At 44.4% G+C, this 18,667-nt stretch overlaps 1 protein-coding gene across 1 annotated transcript; it reads right to left on the bottom strand.

The window, feature by feature from the left end:
• Positions 1-2,135: 2,135 nt before the first annotated feature.
• Positions 2,136-15,975, bottom strand: LOC115355799 (calmodulin). The gene is made up of 6 exons (XM_030046689.1): positions 15,848-15,975; positions 10,436-10,466; positions 9,017-9,160; positions 4,726-4,832; positions 4,161-4,296; positions 2,136-3,287 (listed from the first exon to the last, which is right to left on the bottom strand). Exons 1-6 carry the CDS (start codon positions 15,848-15,850, stop codon positions 3,259-3,261), a joined length of 450 nt encoding a protein of 149 aa, XP_029902549.1. The 5' UTR covers positions 15,851-15,975; the 3' UTR covers positions 2,136-3,258.
• Between the last annotated feature and the right edge of the window lie 2,692 nt (positions 15,976-18,667).

Consider the following 18,667-nt stretch of genomic DNA (forward strand, 5'->3'; position numbering starts at 1 on the left):
GTGGATGCATGTATGTATTTTTTCTGCGTTGTCTTCACAGCCACTCATAGGCACAGAAAATGGCCTAACAGTTATATTACACTGTACAAGCTCAGTTCCATGTAACAACACAAAGGAAAAGGCTATGGCTTCAGCAGAGTGGCGTCTACTGTGTGTGTGTGTGTGTGTGTGTGTGTGTGTGTGTGTGTGTGTGTGTGTGCGCTTGCTAGAAAGTGCTAGAAGCTTCCCCCATATTGATGTTGTGCCTGGCTCACCTCACCTCGTCAAGTCACCTCGGTCTGCTTCCCTAACTTGCTAATGCAGCTGGATACTACATCAACAAACATGGCTCCATGTCACTACACACATGCACGATGTGCACACGCCCACACACACATACGGATATTAGGCAAGGATGGATACATGCAGGATGAACATACCTTTCCCCCCTAATAAACATATACATATCGACTCCTACAAGCACAAACACATGCATACAAATCCGATACTAGACACAAGCATACACACTCTCACACACTCCTGCTGTGTTGCACAGGGCTGTCTCATTGGTGTGTCTGTTTTTTCCAGGGGCACGGATACGTGATAGGGCCTGGTCTCTCTGCCCGGTCAATCCTTCTCGCCTTACTGCCTCCGCAGTGTGCTGCTTCATTTACACATGAAATATTGATGTGCTTAATTTAACCCCCAGGGTGCTCAGGTGTCCCTTCCTCCCCCTGAGAGGAGAGGCCTTTTGCAGGGAAGTCACAGAATCCATGCCCTATCTGCAGCCATTCCTATGCTCTCTCTGTGGATCTAGCCAAGGATTGGTTGACAGGGTGTTTGGTTTTGCCTCATTGGCTTGTTAACGTGTTGTGACTCTGCAGAGGTACCAAAAGTTACATCCTTGTGGGTTTGTCTGCTGCTCAGTGGCCCACCTGTCCATGCATGCACTGCAAGTCTTGCTATGTGTATAATTGCATGGGTTATGTAATGTTATGTTAAGTGCTTAATGCTGTGTGTGCTTACGTGTGTGCTCAGACAGCATCCACATTAGGGAAGAAAACTAACTTGTGTTTCCACCAACCACAATGGCTAATGGATTCCAAAATTCATCAGCTTTCAGTTTGATGGGCCAAATGGATTTCTGAAATGCAAAAGTACTTACAGACAGTTGATAATAAATCTGCATGTAACCACTAGTTTGTAACCACATTGTGGTATATTGCAATGGCCCATCTTTCTCCTCACTTAACCTCAGTTTATCAGTTGTCCAAGCTCACTCCTCTAAAGATAGATGACATCATTTGAGACAGATCCACAGGGATAATGTGCAGACTATCTGCATGTGTATGTGTAGAGGTAATGATGAATGGAAATGCTCATCTTTGGTAAGCTTCATGCTTAGACTAGCCACATGTATGTGGTGTTGGTGGAGGCCTGTCTAAGCCCATCTAAGCTCCCATCCAAACATGGCCAAACCACACTCCAAATATGGCAAACAAGGTGACTTTTTGGACTTCGAGCAACATCATGTCAGAGGCATAGCTGAGAGCAGCCTGTGTGTCCTGTCTATGTGTGTGTGTGTGTGTGTGTGTGTGTGTGTGTATGTATGCATGTGCTTTTGGAAAGTTAACACGCAAGTTGTGGCCTGGTTTGCCTTACTAGGACAAGCCAACATGGAGTCATCGGAAACAGCAGGAGGGCTTATTCAAACTCCCACTTGCCTTTTCAAAAAACCCTGACACCCCAGTTACAGCATGCTCCTGTTGCTTAGCAACCAGCTAGGTCTTGAGAGAGTGGAGAGGCGTCATAGATGTGTATGTATATCCACGGCTGAGCGAGAGCAAACACTGCTCTGCTGCCTCTCCCTCCCCTATGAGCTACTCACTCTCACTGCAACCCCACTGCCATGTAATGGAACACAAAATATTAAATATAGGTCCTACCTGTCCCTGCAGACAGATCTACTAAACACCACATACACCAAATAACACCGCAGACTGAATAGAAGGAGCAATGCTTGCAATGATTGACTGTCACCACACTTGTCTCGTTGGCAAACCATTGGACCCGTATCATACAGGCTGCAATTCTATTTTTATCAACCATCTTAGACAACAGAATTACTCAGAATAACGACATGACGTAAGACATGGTAAAGTTCATGGTCTTTTTTATTTGAAAAAAAAAAATAAAATAAAATAAAGACTAGCATGTACAACTTGGAATGAATGTAAACTGAACTCAGATGAACAGTCGCAAAGATTAGTGTGCTGACACTCTTGACAGCATGCGCTGTGGACACAGTACACCCCTCACTATGCTCGTGTCTGAGTCAAGAAACAGAAGAAGAAAAAGAAAAAAGTGAAGGCCAGTGATTCTCTCTTGCCAGAAAGAGGACAGACACTCCATCTCAGCAAAAAAAAAAGAAAGAAAGAAAAAAAAAAGAAAAAGCTCACCGTAAGACTCTTAAGTCCCTCCCCCTTTAAAAGGGCGGGACACACAACTAGTAAGATGGCCATCCAAATAACATAACAAAAACAAAAGAACATGCCAAACATTTGAAAATGTATTTTTTGTACACTTTTTTACTCTTTTTATCTAGCATACAATTAAGTCCCATTCCACTTTACGCTTGAGTTAGAACCTGGTATATTCTCTCATCTTTAACAGTACAGGGTTCCTCTCCAAATACAAAAAAACTGTACCAAACCAACAAGAGGACAGCTTATAGTGGAATCAGCACGCTCTGGTAGCCCGGAGGGAGGATGAGGGCGAGTGGGGAGGGGGGAGGGTTAGTGCTCCGGTCTCAAGCTGCATGCATGAAGAACAGAAAACAGAGAGAGAAAGAAGAGAAGAGATGGCCAGCCCAGACATTTACCACTAGCAAATGGAACTGGAAGGAGTTCGCCAAATGCTTTTGCTTTAGTTTGAAGGTAGTAGTTACAGGGTTGTTGTTTTTTTTGTTGTTTTTTTCCTTTTTTTTTTCTTGTTAGGTACTGATGCTAAACTGATCTCCGGGGGGAGGGGACAGGATCACTAACCATCATTTTCATGCAGATATTTTTTGTATATTTTTATATTTTTCCTGTGTGGACAGAAGGATATTTTATTTCAACATTCAATTATTTTCTATACAGAAACAGTCTGAATAAATGAACATTTTTTTCCCAAGAGGTAAGTAAAACATTTTTTTTGTTTTGTTTTGTTTTGTTTGTTTGTTTTTTTGTATTTTTGATTTTTTTCTTCTAAGAGGGGACAGGACGGTGCGGGCAAGCTTCACTTTGCAGTCATCATCTGTACAAACTCTGCAGAGAGAAAGACAGAAAGAGAGAGAGAGAGAGAGAGAGAGAAGGAGAGAGAGGGGGGACAAAAAAGACAACAGGACATCAGGGTTAGGCAGAGTCTTTGGCCTGTTGCCAGGAGGGGCAGTCACCTGCTAAATTGTTAAATGCTTTATTAATTTTTTAATCAAATTGAGCATGCTCAGAACACACATCCTAATTATGTCCCCTTTCCAAACAGCTTCCATGTTCATCTCATTTAGCCCATTTGATTAAAAAAAGCTGTTACACTGTAGTTAAAGTTGTGGGGTAATGATGATGACGACACATCCACAGCAAATAAATAAAAACAGGCAAGTCTTTGACGGTGCATGAGCACTTATTCCGTCCATGGCACAATGGGAGTGAAGATGTAGGGCACTTTTCAGTCAAGACTTATGGACTGTTCATAATATATCAACAGCCTTCTAGAAAATGAGCGCAGTCTCTCGTGTAATGCGCCGAGGGACCGACAGTAGGGGGGAGGGGGAAAGATAGGGAGTGAAAAAAAGATACACCAAGAAAGAAAGAGTGAAAAAGGCTCCTGGCACAGTGATGGTAATTCAGGAGGATGGCTTTCTCCCATCTCTGTTTCAGTAGGCTCCATCTATAGCCCCTGTCTAATAACTAATATTACGTGTGGCTCGCTTGTCCTGCACTCCACGGCTTGCTGTCGCCCTCAGAGAAATACACAGCTTGGAAAATGAAGTGCCCTGCTCCCACGTCTTTAATAAAGGATCAGGCCACGGTCTAGGAACAACTATGTGCACTGTAAAAATTTGGCATTTAAAGAAACACTGCCCACAAATGTGCCTTGTTTTTATTTATTTATTTATTCATTTATTTGATTTTGTTTACCTTCATAGTTGACCTGTCCATCTCCGTCAATATCTGCTTCTCTGATCATCTCGTCCACTTCCTCGTCCGTTAGCTTCTCACCCAAGTTCGTCATGACGTGACGGAGCTCTGCAGCGCTGATGTAGCCATTTCCGTCCTGGAGACACACAACAAGTTATCAAACGTGAGAAATAAACAACAACAACAATGACAACAAAAAAAAAAAAAAATCATAGTTTAACAAATGGTGTGGCCCAATTCCCACCAGATGGATTAATGAACAGACACAGCAGCAGGCTCTAAGCAAACAGGAGCTCAGAAACACCAGGATTTACTCGATGACTGGTTCTTGCTGCAGGTTTGATGCTATTTAGTGCTGAACTGGCCTGGAAAGCATTTGTTATCTCAGCTCCTAAAGGCTCTCTGGCTTTTCATGCCAAAAGAAAACATTTAAATAGGTATAAGAAGCTTGAACTGTGACCCAGCATAGAACAGGCTTGCCAGACATCGAACTTGGACTTGCTGTGAGGCTTGTCCTGCTCTGTCAACTTCCTGTATTTGTTATTCAAGCGTCAACTTTGCCTACCTTGTCAAATACTCGGAAAGCCTCGCGGATCTCCTCCTCGCTGTCTGTGTCCTTCATTTTTCTGGCCATCATGGTCAGGAACTCGGGGAAGTCGATGGTTCCATTACCTGGAACAGGAGATCAAACGGGCACATTTAATCAGACAAAATTGCAATTACTTAAAAGCAAACTCAAATAAGTACAGATAAAATACCTGAGCAATTTGGCTGATGAAGAGCACCTGATTCAATATTAATTCAGTGCACCTGTCCTTATTTTCAGGCTTTTTCCCATGTGTGAAACCTAAGTTTCTATTAATAGAGAGAAATATGCACCCATCAACACTTGACAATGGATGGTATTTCCAATAAGAAATACCCAAATGACTGTACAAAGAAAAGAACAAAGTGCTCTACGTGCTTTGTACTTGGGTCTCCTCAGTCTTTTGAGCATCACAGCTCATTGAAGTAAAAAATATATTTATCCAGTTCCTCACAGGACGGTGTCTTTTCTTTGTACAGTACTTTGAAACCTAAGTCAACCATTTTCATGACGGTATGGGACATCATTTTTCCACCTCTACAAAGGAATTCCTGGCAATGACAGTACAACTCCAGACATGAATAATTGTATCGCGGGGGAACACCCCTGAATTCAGTTCTCCATGCACCATACATCCCTCCTGCTATAAACACAGCTACAGCAGGCAGAGAGGCGGGGGAGCGGGGGGAGATTGGATGTATGTGTGTGTTTCCCCTGTCTTCCTCAGGGAAGCCCTTGGAGGAGGTTGTGTATGTTACACACAGCGCAGCAGGATTGCACGGGAGAACCCAGGGCCGGTCATCCATAATGCAGACACATAGCCTGGCCTTCTGCAAGCCTCCATAAATTAAAGGCTCATCCCCCCCAAAGCCTCTCTCCTTTCAAACATCCTGTGTGTTAGCGGGTGGGCCGAAAAGCAGGAGAAGTAGGTGTTGCCGGTGGTGGTAATGGCCACCACTATGCTTGTGGCGGCATGCGTATATGCAATAGGATCAATATCCAAGTTGCCGCTGTCAAAGCGGGATTATCCAGGGATCAGGCCGTCTTGACAGGGGGAAAGGATAGGTGGTCTTAAATGCACCGGCAGGCGGGAGGGAAGGAAGGGAGGGATGATGGTGGTGAGCCTGACAATGGTGGTGGTGGTGAGCCTCGCTTTCATGTAGACCTGGAGACATTGTGAGTGGGTGGTATGGTAGTGATAAAGGAATTAATCACTGCTGTGTTGTGAGAGGTGGGAAGGGTGTGGGCGGAGGGGGAGAGGGCTGTATTGCAATTAATGGCTGAAAAAAAAAATGCAAAACTGAAATTTGTGTTGGGATTGAAGCGAAGGTCAGGGACGCTGAGGGTGAGGCACCCAGCAGGATTAGCTTCAGGGTGGGACAGAAGGGCGGGGGGGGGCTACTCTGGGATTAACCAACGAAAGAGCATGCCTCAGTGAGACGACAGAGAGAGAGAGAACAAGAGTATGGGGGAGAGAGGAAGAGTGTGAACGCACAGACAAGCGGTAATGTGATGGGGCAGATGGTGATCTAATGGCCCGGGGTAATGATCTAAGGACCTGTTATCTAACACACAGAGACAGCCAGCAGCACCAAGGGAACACATACTGCCACTCAGGGTTGGGTGGAAGAGTAGGGTGAGTCCCCGTCTTCAAGAGGGGCAGTTCTGCACACTGGAAAATCATCACTGGCGGAACAATGACTAGGGAAGGATTTGGGGGTTGGGGTGGGGGCTTGATTGATATCTGCTTTGCTCAACTGAACCTGAGGCCAGTTGCCGCTGTGGAGGAAGAAGAGGGGGAGGGACAGAAGTCAGGGGGAGGGGAAGCGGGAAGGGAGAGAAAATGGTGGGAGGGAAAGAGAGAGAGAGGGAGGGAGGGAGGGAGGGAGTGAGTGGGTGGCAGAGAGATGGAGATGAGGGAGATGTTGAGAGGAGAGAATATAAGGAGTGAACCGAGTGGGAGATGGTGCGATTACACATAAGAGGTGCTGACGCAAACTATAGAGGGCTGAGGCATCTCGGTGCACTTGTGTGTGGTCACCCTTTCCCTTCATTACAAAGCAACCTTGCATGCCTGGGATAAGAATGGCAGGGTTGTATAATGATGATGAATGCAGCGCCGGGGCTAAAGGTAGCACCTCTGAGCTAAATATTTGCCAAATCAATAATTAAACAATATAATCCGATCGAGTGATTTGATTTTAGGTTAGGGTTAGTTTATACGTTTGGTGTGATAACTCAAGTGACTCAACTGACTTTAAGCCACAGTCAAATATATTTTTTTCCCCAGGTTTTTAAGTCTGCCAAGTATTACAATGGTAGCCTTGTATCGTGTTAAGCAGCTGTGGTTTGCTTGTGTTCCAATGTGTGTAATTGAAAGATAAACTCTGCCAATTTTGCCTGTGTTTTTGAATTGATCCATTATTGGACTGTTCAATGCCATAATCCATGCTGTCAATAAGTTGTTTGTTGACTTTCCAATCAAACAGCCAAGAGGCTATTCCCTGAACAGCTCTCTCTAAATGTCTAAAGTAAACCATCTCCTTTTTTTTTTTTTTTTTCATTCATTGTCATTCATTGCCACAGCCTCCTTGTTTGGTAAATAAAGCTGATTTTCAATGGGCCAGCTGACATCCCATGGCTGCGTATGTGGGTACTGGATGTGCAAAGCGCAGAGAGGCCTTATGTAACCACTTTTATTTTCCATTACTAGCTTCATTGCTGTCTGACCTAGATTGCATCAGCCAAGGGAGGTACAGGCAGAACAAGGGGATGTTAGTGATGGTGTGTGTGTGTGTGTGTGTGCTCGTTTGCAATCGGGTGTAACAGGGAGGTGTGTGTGTGTGTGTGTGTGTGTGTGTGTGTGTGTGTGTGTGTTTGGGAGTGGGAGGAGGTTGAAATGAGGATGGTGGGAGGACGTTTCAATAAAGGGGATTGATTTCTCCTGATCAATGCAGCCCCATTTACGAAATCCTATAAGCTGACAGAGCACCGCTGAGGTGGGGGCCCACTGACAGCTAGCATCCCCAACCCCAAAGCCCAAGGACAGCCAACTACTGAGCTGCTGGCCAACTCCTTGGACTTCTCCGTCTCTCTGTCTGTGGCTGTCTCCCTCTCTGAACCACAGTGCATGTGGAAGGCCATGCAGTGTTGGAAAGAGATTGAGTGAACAGAGGGGGGTGGAGTTAGGAGGATAGAATCTGTCTGTCTGAATAATGGCCCGTGATGTCCTCTCAGCACTGGTGCTAACACTGTGACAGTCTTTTGACACTTAGGCTGCCCTTCTCACCAGCGCTGGCAGCACCTCCCGCACATATACATCTCTGACATTGTCAGCTGTGATGGAGTTCAACACGCAGTGACTAAACTGCTGACAGGGTGGGACACGTCATCTGAAAAAGTAGCTGGGTGGACAGTTGACTCGGACAGTTGGCGAAGAGGAAGAGGAGGTGGGCAACAGCATCACTGATGCATTTCAAGATGAGGCGGCAATGGGTGCCCTATGTATTTAATTGCATAATTGTAGGTTTTATAATTGAAATACTCCAGAAAAGTGTTGATTAAAAGACCCAAACTGATCTTGTCGTCGATCTTGCTTGAACTGTGCTTGAAACACTGAAAGGGAAAATGTATGGCAAGTTTTTACAGCCCCCCTGTAGTGTAACAGCTGTAGTTCATTGGATTGAACAGTGGTGAACTGGTCAATCTGATGGCTGATGGAATGGGCGTGTATTTCCCCTATTAGCACAATGTTAAATACTTCCCCCGTGCCAACTATAGATTCTATTACCATCCACCCTGTTTAAACCGATGGTCATTCTACATATGTCCAGTGACCTATTTTTCACACATGGAGGTAAAAATATCCACCAGATATGTAATCATATCCCTTTTGATTCTGTACTTATGTCCTTACTTATCCTACCAGAACTGTATTTAAGTTCCTATCTATGTACCGTGTGAAGTGTATGTTGTTTGTAAAGCATATTAAAACCCACAGATATGTATTGCTCCACAGTGTAATTGTAGAATACAGATACTTCTCACCGATTTCTATCTCAGCTTCCTCATTTGGGACTAATCAAGAGGGATTGTCTAGCTGTTTCCTTATTTGGCACTAACCTGCAGTAACCTCCTTAACACAGCACTTATTTATTTCTGACAAATCAGAAATGAATGCCTTACAGCTTCCTCATTTTGAACCAATTAGAAGTGGCTGTGTCACTTCTGCTTATGTATCTGTGGGCCAATCAAGCGTGTTTATACTGACCGTCAGCGTCCACCTCATTAATCATGTCCTGCAGTTCAGCCTCTGTGGGGTTCTGGCCCAGCGACCTCATGACAGTGCCCAGTTCTTTGGTGGTGATGGTGCCGTCACCATCCTTATCGAATAAGGAGAAAGCCTCCTTGAACTCTGCAGAGGTAGGGATTAGAGTAGAGGTTAGATTACCATTTCGATTACTGAAATGGATTAGGTTAGGATCCAGTGGTCAGGTTAATAAATCCTTTTTCAGGGATGTGGTTACAGGTGCCGTGGTGATTAATGCCACTTTTCCAGCATAATATCATGTGGTGTCATGCAGTGCCATTAAACCACATTCATGTCTTCTGGAAGTGTCTGTATAACCTGCAGAAAGCTTCACAATAATAGTTCTTGGAGCTAAATGTGGTTCACTCTCACAAACAAGGCATTTTGGATGTACCAGGAATTTTTGGGTAGAGCTAGCGGGTCCAATGAATTGCAGAACACAAATTTTGGTTAAGCAAGATTATGTGGGTATAAATATGTGTGTATTTATCAGAAATAGAAAACATGCCCTGCCTGGCTCCACCTCTGTCCTGATTGATTCTCACTACAGAGAGTCCCTATGCAGTGGGGAAAAAGGCTATAAAAGGATGGCTGTCTAAAAATGAACAAAACTGGAGTTATAAATGTGCTGGGCTCTAATGCTATAGAGGAGTCTTATCTCATGTTGTGACAAAAGAGAACAAAGCAGAAAATTGAAAATTGGGGGGAAAAAGGCAACAGATTTCACTCCAAGAACTTCAATGTGTGTATCAGCTCCCTCTTGGTACTGGCGGGCTTCTAAAGAAAGGGCCATAGAAGCCCATCCAGGGTAAGCTATCTGAAGTGCAGGCAATAGTGAGCATTAGCCTTGGAGCCTTGGCACAAACTAATTAGCCGCAGAGGGGGTTTGACTAAGAAAAAAAAAAACAGAACAGCCTCCAGATTTAGTACAAAGCCCACATCACTTCATTATTTATCATGAATATCACAAGGTGCCTCAGCCACTGAGAGGAACAGTTATGCTTGCATGTAAATCTGTCCATGCACTGTAGCTGCATGGGTTTAATTCCTGACTCATGCTATGCTGTAAATATTGCTTTCTTCTCATTTACTTAGCATCTTCACTGCGCAGTCTGCAAAGTTAATGAACTACCAAGGGAGGGCAGACTCCAAAACTATCCAGCATTCTGTTTCATGATGTTCTTGGTCCGTGACGTAGAAGTGAACGGTACAGCTAATGAGAAATGCCTCTATAACCTTCCTCATGTGACAAGAGGAACTTTATTGAATAATACAGCAGTGAGGCTGTCACTGAGCTGCAAACAAAGTCAGCGAACACGCAACAAGGAATGTGGCTGTGAGTGGAGGGAAGGGAAGGGAGCAAAAATTCTCTGTTCCTACCTGCAATCTGCTCCTCTGTTAGTTGGTCAGCCTGTGGTCAGGAAAAAAAGAGGGAGGGGGGGGGACAAACAAACAAGTTACTCAACAGGCAATTATTCCAAATACCAAACAGTTTTGTCATTACATCCCACATCATACCCACCCACCAACCAGACATCTCAACACTGAGAACAGTGTTCAGAGGTCTGTCAATTTCAGCGCTAAGCCTTCGCCAGAGGCCTCAACCAGAATCCACTCTCTGCTCTCAAAGTGAATATCAAGACTGTTCATCGATTGTATCTCATGTTAAGCCCCCGTTCCTTAATATTTCAGTGAAAGATTTCTTTATGCGCCACTTTATTTCCAGCGTGAATCATTTCCAACGGTTGCTTTTTTTTCCTAATCAGGATTAGACCATGCTCAATCGATTGTGTCCCAAGGAACGCCACTGATGTGGTTGAAGATACGAATGCCTTTGGGAAGCCATTTTGATTCCTTCTCGACTTTGCCACGAAGCTGATATTCCTGCTGAAAATCAGACACCAGGCCTACTTCAATTGCATAAAGAGCGAGCGCTACTTTATATTTCATTAACTGGATCCCCATTGGTGGATGTGACTGCTCGTCTTCTTTAGGTGCATTTGTGTACAGTCACAATGAGATGTCTCAAACACAATGGGAACTACTGAAAGAGTGCATTTTTTTTTTTTTTGGACTGACAGAGACTGCCTCTACCACATGCTAATCCATTGCCAGCTCCACCAGGCACTGCGTGAAATTGTACTCTCGGCCATTCAGCTGATCAGTGGCTTCTTGAGATTGACTCGCTATGTATGTACAAAGAGTAGAATAAGTAAATATACTCCTGTCTTCACAAGTGGTCCATTAATAAAGAGGGACAGCAGGACAACAAGACAGTGTAATGAAAAGGATAAGGGATTGTCTGCAGGCCAAGAGAAAATGTTTAGGCGGGGTTGTTTCAGGACATATCAGCATGGGAATGTTTTCCATGGTGCTATTGCTGCCTACCAACAGGGAAAAGGGCCTGCTGGGTTGGCATGGTTTGGTTCCCCTCCCAGCCTGCTCTCTCCACGAACTAGCCTCTCTAATGGCTGTGAGTGACTCACACGGGCTTTCAATGGCTTGCAAGCGTGTATTCACGGCCAGGCCTTTTACATAGATGGATCGAGCCTGTGAAGGAGCCACTGATTTCAGACAAACATCCTCAGCAGTAAAGCGGTGATGTGTGAATATGAAGCCTGTGGTACAAATGGCGCCTCCCACAGGTGCCCTCCCTTCCTCGTTTGAGGGAAAAAAAACAGAAACTTGTTATTATTATTGTTAACAGACGACTGACGTCATTCTGCTGGCAGTAAAACAGGAACACACACACACAGACGAACACACATGAGCTGACACCCATATGCACGTCCAGATGTATTTTAACCTTTATACTGATATACTAAACACAAGCACATCTCTCACACACACACACACACACACACACACAGAGAGACACTATTAATGGTATTCTTCCTCAACACCAATTCTTTCCATCCCCATGTTTCCTGTGAATTAGTCAGAGTAGCCAGTTCTGCCTCAAAGCAAATTCCTACAGCCCATCGGTGTGTTTATGTGTTTGCACAAGCAATCTGGCTGTGGATACAGTCAAGCACACGTCACATAACAAAGCCACGCTTATATCACATGGCTGTGCAAATCTTAGCCTTGCCAAGTTTTTGTGCAGAGGAGATTCTTGTCTTTAAATCAAGACAGTACGACAGTTAATTTAATTTGTTGCGTCAAAGTAGATCCAGTTAAGACTGGATATTATTTATCAGATAACCGCGTGACACACTGGCAGATGCCCTTTAACTTGAGCTTTTTGAAAACAAAAGGCCTCTCCTCTTGGCTCAAGTAGAAGCCACGGGAGAGATCGATCCGGCCAGCAAGGGTTCATGGATAACTTCAGCAGCCCTCATACGATTAGCTGACATGATTCAATAACCTGTCCCGCACACAATAGCCTTTGCTTTTCCTCTCTCTCCCTGCCCTCTTTCCTGTCTTCATTTCCATCTCTGAGATTTGTGAAATGTCAAGAGACAAAACGACTCTACTGAGGGGTGGGGGGTGAGGTGGGGTCAGGTCAATGACACTAATATGCCCCCTACTCTGACCAATATTCTCTCTTTCCTTGCTCTTACTGTCTTTCCCTTCTCCATCTGCCACTTCTCCTTTGTCTTTCATTTCTCTTTGTCCATCATATTGCTGGGCCTCTCTCTTTCTCCTTCTCTTCTATCTCTTTTGGCTCGCTCTCTGGTGCATCTGTCTTGCTGTCTCTCTCTTCCTTTGCCTTTCTATCTCCTACTGTCTGTCTTAAGAGGACTGGGTGTGGGGTTCGGTGACTCAGTGTGCTGTGGATCCTCCCCTGGCTCTGGCCCAGGCTGCTGGGCCTCACTGTGCTGCTGCGCCACCAGGCCCACTACCGGCCCATCCCTTCCTCCACTCCGTTTCCATCCTTATTCCTCTGGCTCCTGGAACTCAGCCCATACCAACTCCTACTCCTCCAAGCCTTTTCCCCTCTGTGTGTCTTTCTATTCCTCCTCTCTTTCCCTGACACACTGCTAAGAGGAAACTCCCTCTGATTCATGATCCACACTGTCCTATGGAGAGGGCTGTGTGTTGCCTGGCTTCCAGCCTTAATGACAGCTTGTAGAGGAATAGGTGGGGGGATCCTGGCAGTGGCTCGCTGGCATGAGTGGGTCAACCACTCCCACTGTTACTCGGGCAGCCAGACCCAGCAGAGAGCTCCATACAAAACTATGGGAGGCAGCAGTTCACTGGGCCACTGAGTTACATCTTTGCCTATCATAACATCCTTCTCCAAACAAACGGCATCCTTCCCGGTGAGTACTGCGGTTTAATTCCACTGAGGATGCAAAATGGTGCAAGTGAAAGCCAAGTGGTACCTTGTCCTTTAACATCTCCAAGCCTTTACTTTATGTGTTTGGGATTTGTTATTGTCAGTTGTAGCAACCATTACTGAAGTAGCAACTCCATATTCACCACATGAAAGGTGCAAAACCAGCTGCCACTCTGACAGATGGGTGTGACACACACACACACACACACACACACACACACACACACACATTCACGCTGACTCACAGACCCACTCACAAAGAGTCAGTGTGACAAACACAGGCATACAATCCCGTTCTATAGGGTCACTGAGCTCAACAGAGTGCTGAACGCCTCTTCTCTTTGAGCCTGGACAAAAGACAGAGGGGGCTTTGGGCTGGGCTGGCACTGGAGGGGAGGAGGGAGAGTTGATGGGTGTAAACAACACCAGCCTCGCTGCACCCTCAAGGCATGGCCAGTCCACCATATGGCCTGGCGGTTGTAGGTGGCTGGGTGCTCGCCTCCATACGACAGAGAGCACTTTACCTCTCTTAGACACCAGGAACATGGGGACATGGCTATAGGGGTGGCCGCCCAACATATAAATTATTCATTGCAGCAGATCAGATGTCCTCCGAGTTGCTCAACATGCATCAGCAAACAAGAGCGCAACAGGAATAGGATAGGGTCTTAGCATGGTCCAGCTACTTATTCGATACTTCCACCTCAATGGGGGAGGCTGTTTCCACTTCAATGGGTGTATTGATGTGGACAAGGGGCTTACGCCTGTGGATTAGACTTTTTCAGAGATGCTGATATGCAGGCTAACTCCATAACAATTCCACTTTACACTCCAATTACTACGTGGCGTTGCAACATGAAACTGCATTGCAGCTCGATACCATATATGGGATATTTGATCACAGCAGAGGGGGGGAAACGAGGTCTATGGCTTCTTGACTCCCATGGGCCATTAATGATCCATCAAGGTTGATAATCAATGGATTAGCTCGAAGGCCTCTTTTCCACATCCAGATCATTTCCATTGGGTTACTTCTCCTTATGTGACGTAACTAGTGGAAAGGCTCTGTTTCTTTAGCTGGCTGCAGATGCCTGAACAAAATGTGTGTGTGTGTGTGTGTGTGTGTGTGTGTGTGTGTGTGTGTGTGGCCCTGTGTCTGAAACATCTGGTGAGATTGGTTCGAAGAGAATTATAGTTGACATACATTCACACAAGTCACCGAGGCCTATGGAATTCATACTTCATCGTTTAATGGCATTTCAGCAACCAGAGAGAAACAGCTGGACTTACAAAAAAAATATATAGATATATAGGCTGCAGTTTGGCATGAGAGTCCTGTAATATTCAGGTTCACAACATGTTTACTTGATTTGTAAAGTCAACCCAACTTTACAGCTGTTTATGTTTAGTGGTAGCCAGTGCAAGAAAGAGCTTCTTGGACGACTCGCCCCGGTAAGGGATTTGCATACCATCAAAAAATTTGCAAAGAGGCAACCAAATCAGCCAGCATAACACGGAGATAAACCTCCAGTGCCTGCAGTAAAGGCGGAACTGAGGCTGATATCGCTTTTCCGAGGCAGCCCAGACAGGACAGGCGATACAATGTAGCTTAAACATTTGCACTACACAGAACATGGTGGATTTCCGTTGCGGTACACTGACGAGATACACTGTTCCAATTGGCCCATCACGGCTCGGCTCGACAGGCAACAAGATGGTGCAACCTAGAAAAAGGGAAACCTAATGGAGCCAGCTCGTTTCCTCAAAACGAGAAGCGCCCTTCGTGCACTCGCCTTTAGTGGCGCTCGGAAACCGACTCCACGCCGTCTTACAGGGCGGAAAAAAACACGGATATCTTTCAAAAAAAAAAAAAAAAAAAAAAAAAAGGGTTATAACATACTGCTTATAACACGTCTGTCAATAAAATGTCAGCAAGGGAGTTGTGGTCCGATCTTTCTGATAGGTAGGCTTCCCAACACGCCTGCGCTCCAAAGGCGGATTGTAAAATGTAGCCTAATGCACTTATGGCTGCAGAATTATGCTGTAATAACCCAGAATAGCTTGCTAGTTATCCCGATACCATTAAATCTAGTCCAAGAATTAATTCGATCTGCACCATGCAGCCATGACCCGTTATGGCCATATGGGCAATAATGCCGTAAAAATTGCGCAGTTATGGGGAAACACTGTTCCCTTTTGAAAAAGGAGCATCATCTCAGAAATAAATCTAGTAAGCCACATAAAAGATTACCCATATTCTGGTTTTCCTTTATCCCGATGCGATAACTACATAAATGCAAAAGTGTACATATATATTTATGAAATACGCTTCGCGGGCGTTTTCTGTCTCCTCTATAAAAAGAATAGTCTATACGAGGAATCAATGAATGAGCAACAAATACAAGGAAAGAAAAGCAATAAGCAACAACAGACTTGCACTTCAATCGGCAGAGGCTCTCCCGGAATTAAAATGTATTTCTTGAGTATTGAGAATGAATGAGGATACGTACCATGTCTGATGAGTTGTGTGCTTGTTGGTCTATGGAGGCAGACTAGGAGTGTGGTCGTTCCTTAGATGGAGTTCCACTAGCGGGTTAGCAGTGTGTATATTGGCCGTGGCCAGAATGGGGATTGCCTGTGTATCCCTCCGCCACTCGAGCACTGATCACTCACTTTCTTATTTCAATTCAGAGCTGTTGCAGCAGCGCGGCCTCCAGCCAGAGACATGCCAATCACAGTGTCTAAAACGCCTGCAGCGCATGTTGAGCATCCTGAAACACAGCCTGTAACAATACGACTGGCTCACCCAAACCTCAATATACCCACTTCTGTACTGACAAGAGTCTTTCTGCCATCTAAATTCGGACTATACACAGCTATAGGCATCTTCATACATGTTGATGCAAAGCTTCCTGCAGTACATGCATTTTAAATGGGCATGACCTCATGAGAAAGCAAACCCCTAACCTTGAGGATGTTAGTCAAATCAGCTCATCTGTTCTATCATAGGAAGCAGCATCAATCCGGTGCCAGTTATGTAAAGAAAGGAGAAAAACATATTAATGCTTCTTGGGGTGTAACTGATGTTTATGGTTTATGTTTGGCTTATAATGATTACCAGCAAGAGGTCATAACCACTGTATCTCTGTGTAGACCTGTTTTGTGCACCATACTGCAGGCTACCATGACTTGCAGGAAGGCCCCATGATGTGCAGTTTTTTATGCCTTTGGTTAGCAATGAAAATGAAATTGAGCCCAAGTAGTTATTTAGCATTAACACATTAACAGAGGTTAAAATGGTTTATAGTTGGGTGACACCATCAAGGACTGCCATCGCTGTCTAGAGGAGGAGAGATGGATTGCAGTAACATCTTTCTATGAGTTTGGGGTTGGTTCATTCATTTAGTAAGACTTAAATGGTGGCTGGTCTGCTAACTTTCTTTCCACAGCTACCACCACACCTCATCATCCACTGCAATCAACACCTCACCCTGTCATAATATCACTATTATCCAAGATGAATCAACAGCCAAAAAAATAGGGAGAGAATGTATTAGGTAAAATTGTTATACATGTTTTATGTAACTTATGCACTGCAGCAAATAAAGAGGATTTCAAAACTAAATACATGTGTAAGTAAAAATTACAAATACAGCTCCAATCCAGATTATTTCCTTTACGGCACATTTCTTGATGTTTCATTACACATTTTTGTATCTCATTTTGTTGCCATTTTGAAGTAATTTTGAAAATCATAGCCTGCTTCAAATTCTGTTAAAAATGCAGACTGCACCTTTAAATTGGACCCATAATTGAGAGACACCAAAACTTCATTTCATGGCTCTAATGATGTTTTTCGCATTAAAACGTCAAGTCTCTTTAACAATTTAACAAGAAACTGCCATCTAGATCCACCTGCCGTTTTTTCTATTCCACAACAGATTTGAATTCTCCCAACATACAGCACTACTTTATGGGTGCGGAAGGATACCATTGGTGTGGGAAGCGACTGGTTGACACTGGAGAATTTGCTGTGCCGGTATGTGATGGCGTTTCTGATTGGCCGCTGCAGACCCGCAATATTATACTCCATGTATCGGCGAGTGTGATTGGCTACGTGGGACCTGCATTGCACCAGGCAGTGGCACTTGATGGAAATATAATAAATATAAATACAAGAAACTTAAAAATCAACACACCGTTAACCGTGGTTTCTCTAGCACCTCATTAGTTATGTTATATGTTCAACATTGGTTGGCGGGGTTGGAGGGATGGAAAATGTGACAGGTTTTATTAGTACAGGGTGGTTGTTTGATAGGCTCGACATGGGAAGTGCGAGACCTGCCATTGGCTGCTACAGAGTCTTCCAGGTAGGCCTGTGTGAAGTGTAAGAATGAAGCACGGCAGATTTGTTGCACTTATTTAAGCTGCGCAACAACTGCAGACAGTAAAGCCTGTGTTATCTTCTTCTTGTCGTTCACCCTCAGGCCAGAGACAAGCTCGGGCTGACAAATACCTGCCCGAGGGCCATGAATGAAATTTGGTACATAGAATGACAAAGCAAAACTTGATAAAGCAGATACTATCACACTGTTGTCATAATTATAATAAACAGTCTGCTAACTACACACAAGTCCTCCAGCCTGTTTGAGGATGAAGTGTGTCTGACCAAAGCGCCACCCAGTGGACACCGTGTAGAATTAAACTGGTGAGATCATCCAGGCACAATGAGGAAGGAAGAATTTGGAAAGGAAAAAAAAAAGGAAACAGGCACAGAGCCAGTGCTAGGAATTTTGTGGCATTTAAAGGGTGCAGCATTTTGGCACTTGATGCATGTAAACAATATGCTTGCACTGCTGTTGACTGTGAACACTGAGGTAGAACAAACTTGTAGGCGCAGCAGTAATGACTTACAAAACAAAACAGAAAAACATCCCATATCTCATGTTCTCTAAGTTTTCACATAACTATATCAGATAAGTCATACTTTTGTGGTGAAACAAACTGTTTAAAGATAGACTTGGCACAATGTAGTGAATCTGTGCAGTTCACTTGGAGACCAGGCTGTGCTAGATGCCTTCTCATCGGGTCATAGAGCTGAAATAAATTCAAATTAACAAATTAAATGACTCAACATATGTAATCTCATGAATGATTGAACATGCTGCAGCATTATTTCCTCCTTTGATTCATAAGCTGATATACTAGTTATTTATTGTTTGTCCCAGTGCCTATAGCTCCTTTGTCTCACTAAGTTTAGTTTTCTAACTTTTTAAAGGAGGGATAAGAGTGCGAGGCAGCTGATAGGGATCACTCACTGCTGATTGTGT

Source organism: Myripristis murdjan, chromosome 24, assembly GCF_902150065.1.
Source record: "Myripristis murdjan chromosome 24, fMyrMur1.1, whole genome shotgun sequence".
Classification (NCBI taxonomy): Eukaryota; Metazoa; Chordata; class Actinopteri; order Holocentriformes; family Holocentridae; genus Myripristis; species Myripristis murdjan.

What these genes read in the sequence shown, in the direction of transcription:
- LOC115355799 (XM_030046689.1), bottom strand. An exon ending in AACAGAGGAGCAGATTGCAG is followed by an intron (nt 9,161 to 10,435) that starts GTAGGAACAGAG and finishes CTACCTCTGCAG; the next exon opens with AGTTCAAGGAGGCTTTCTCC. An exon ending in TGGACAGGTCAACTATGAAG is followed by an intron (nt 3,288 to 4,160) that starts GTAAACAAAATC and finishes TTCTCTCTGCAG; the next exon opens with AGTTTGTACAGATGATGACT.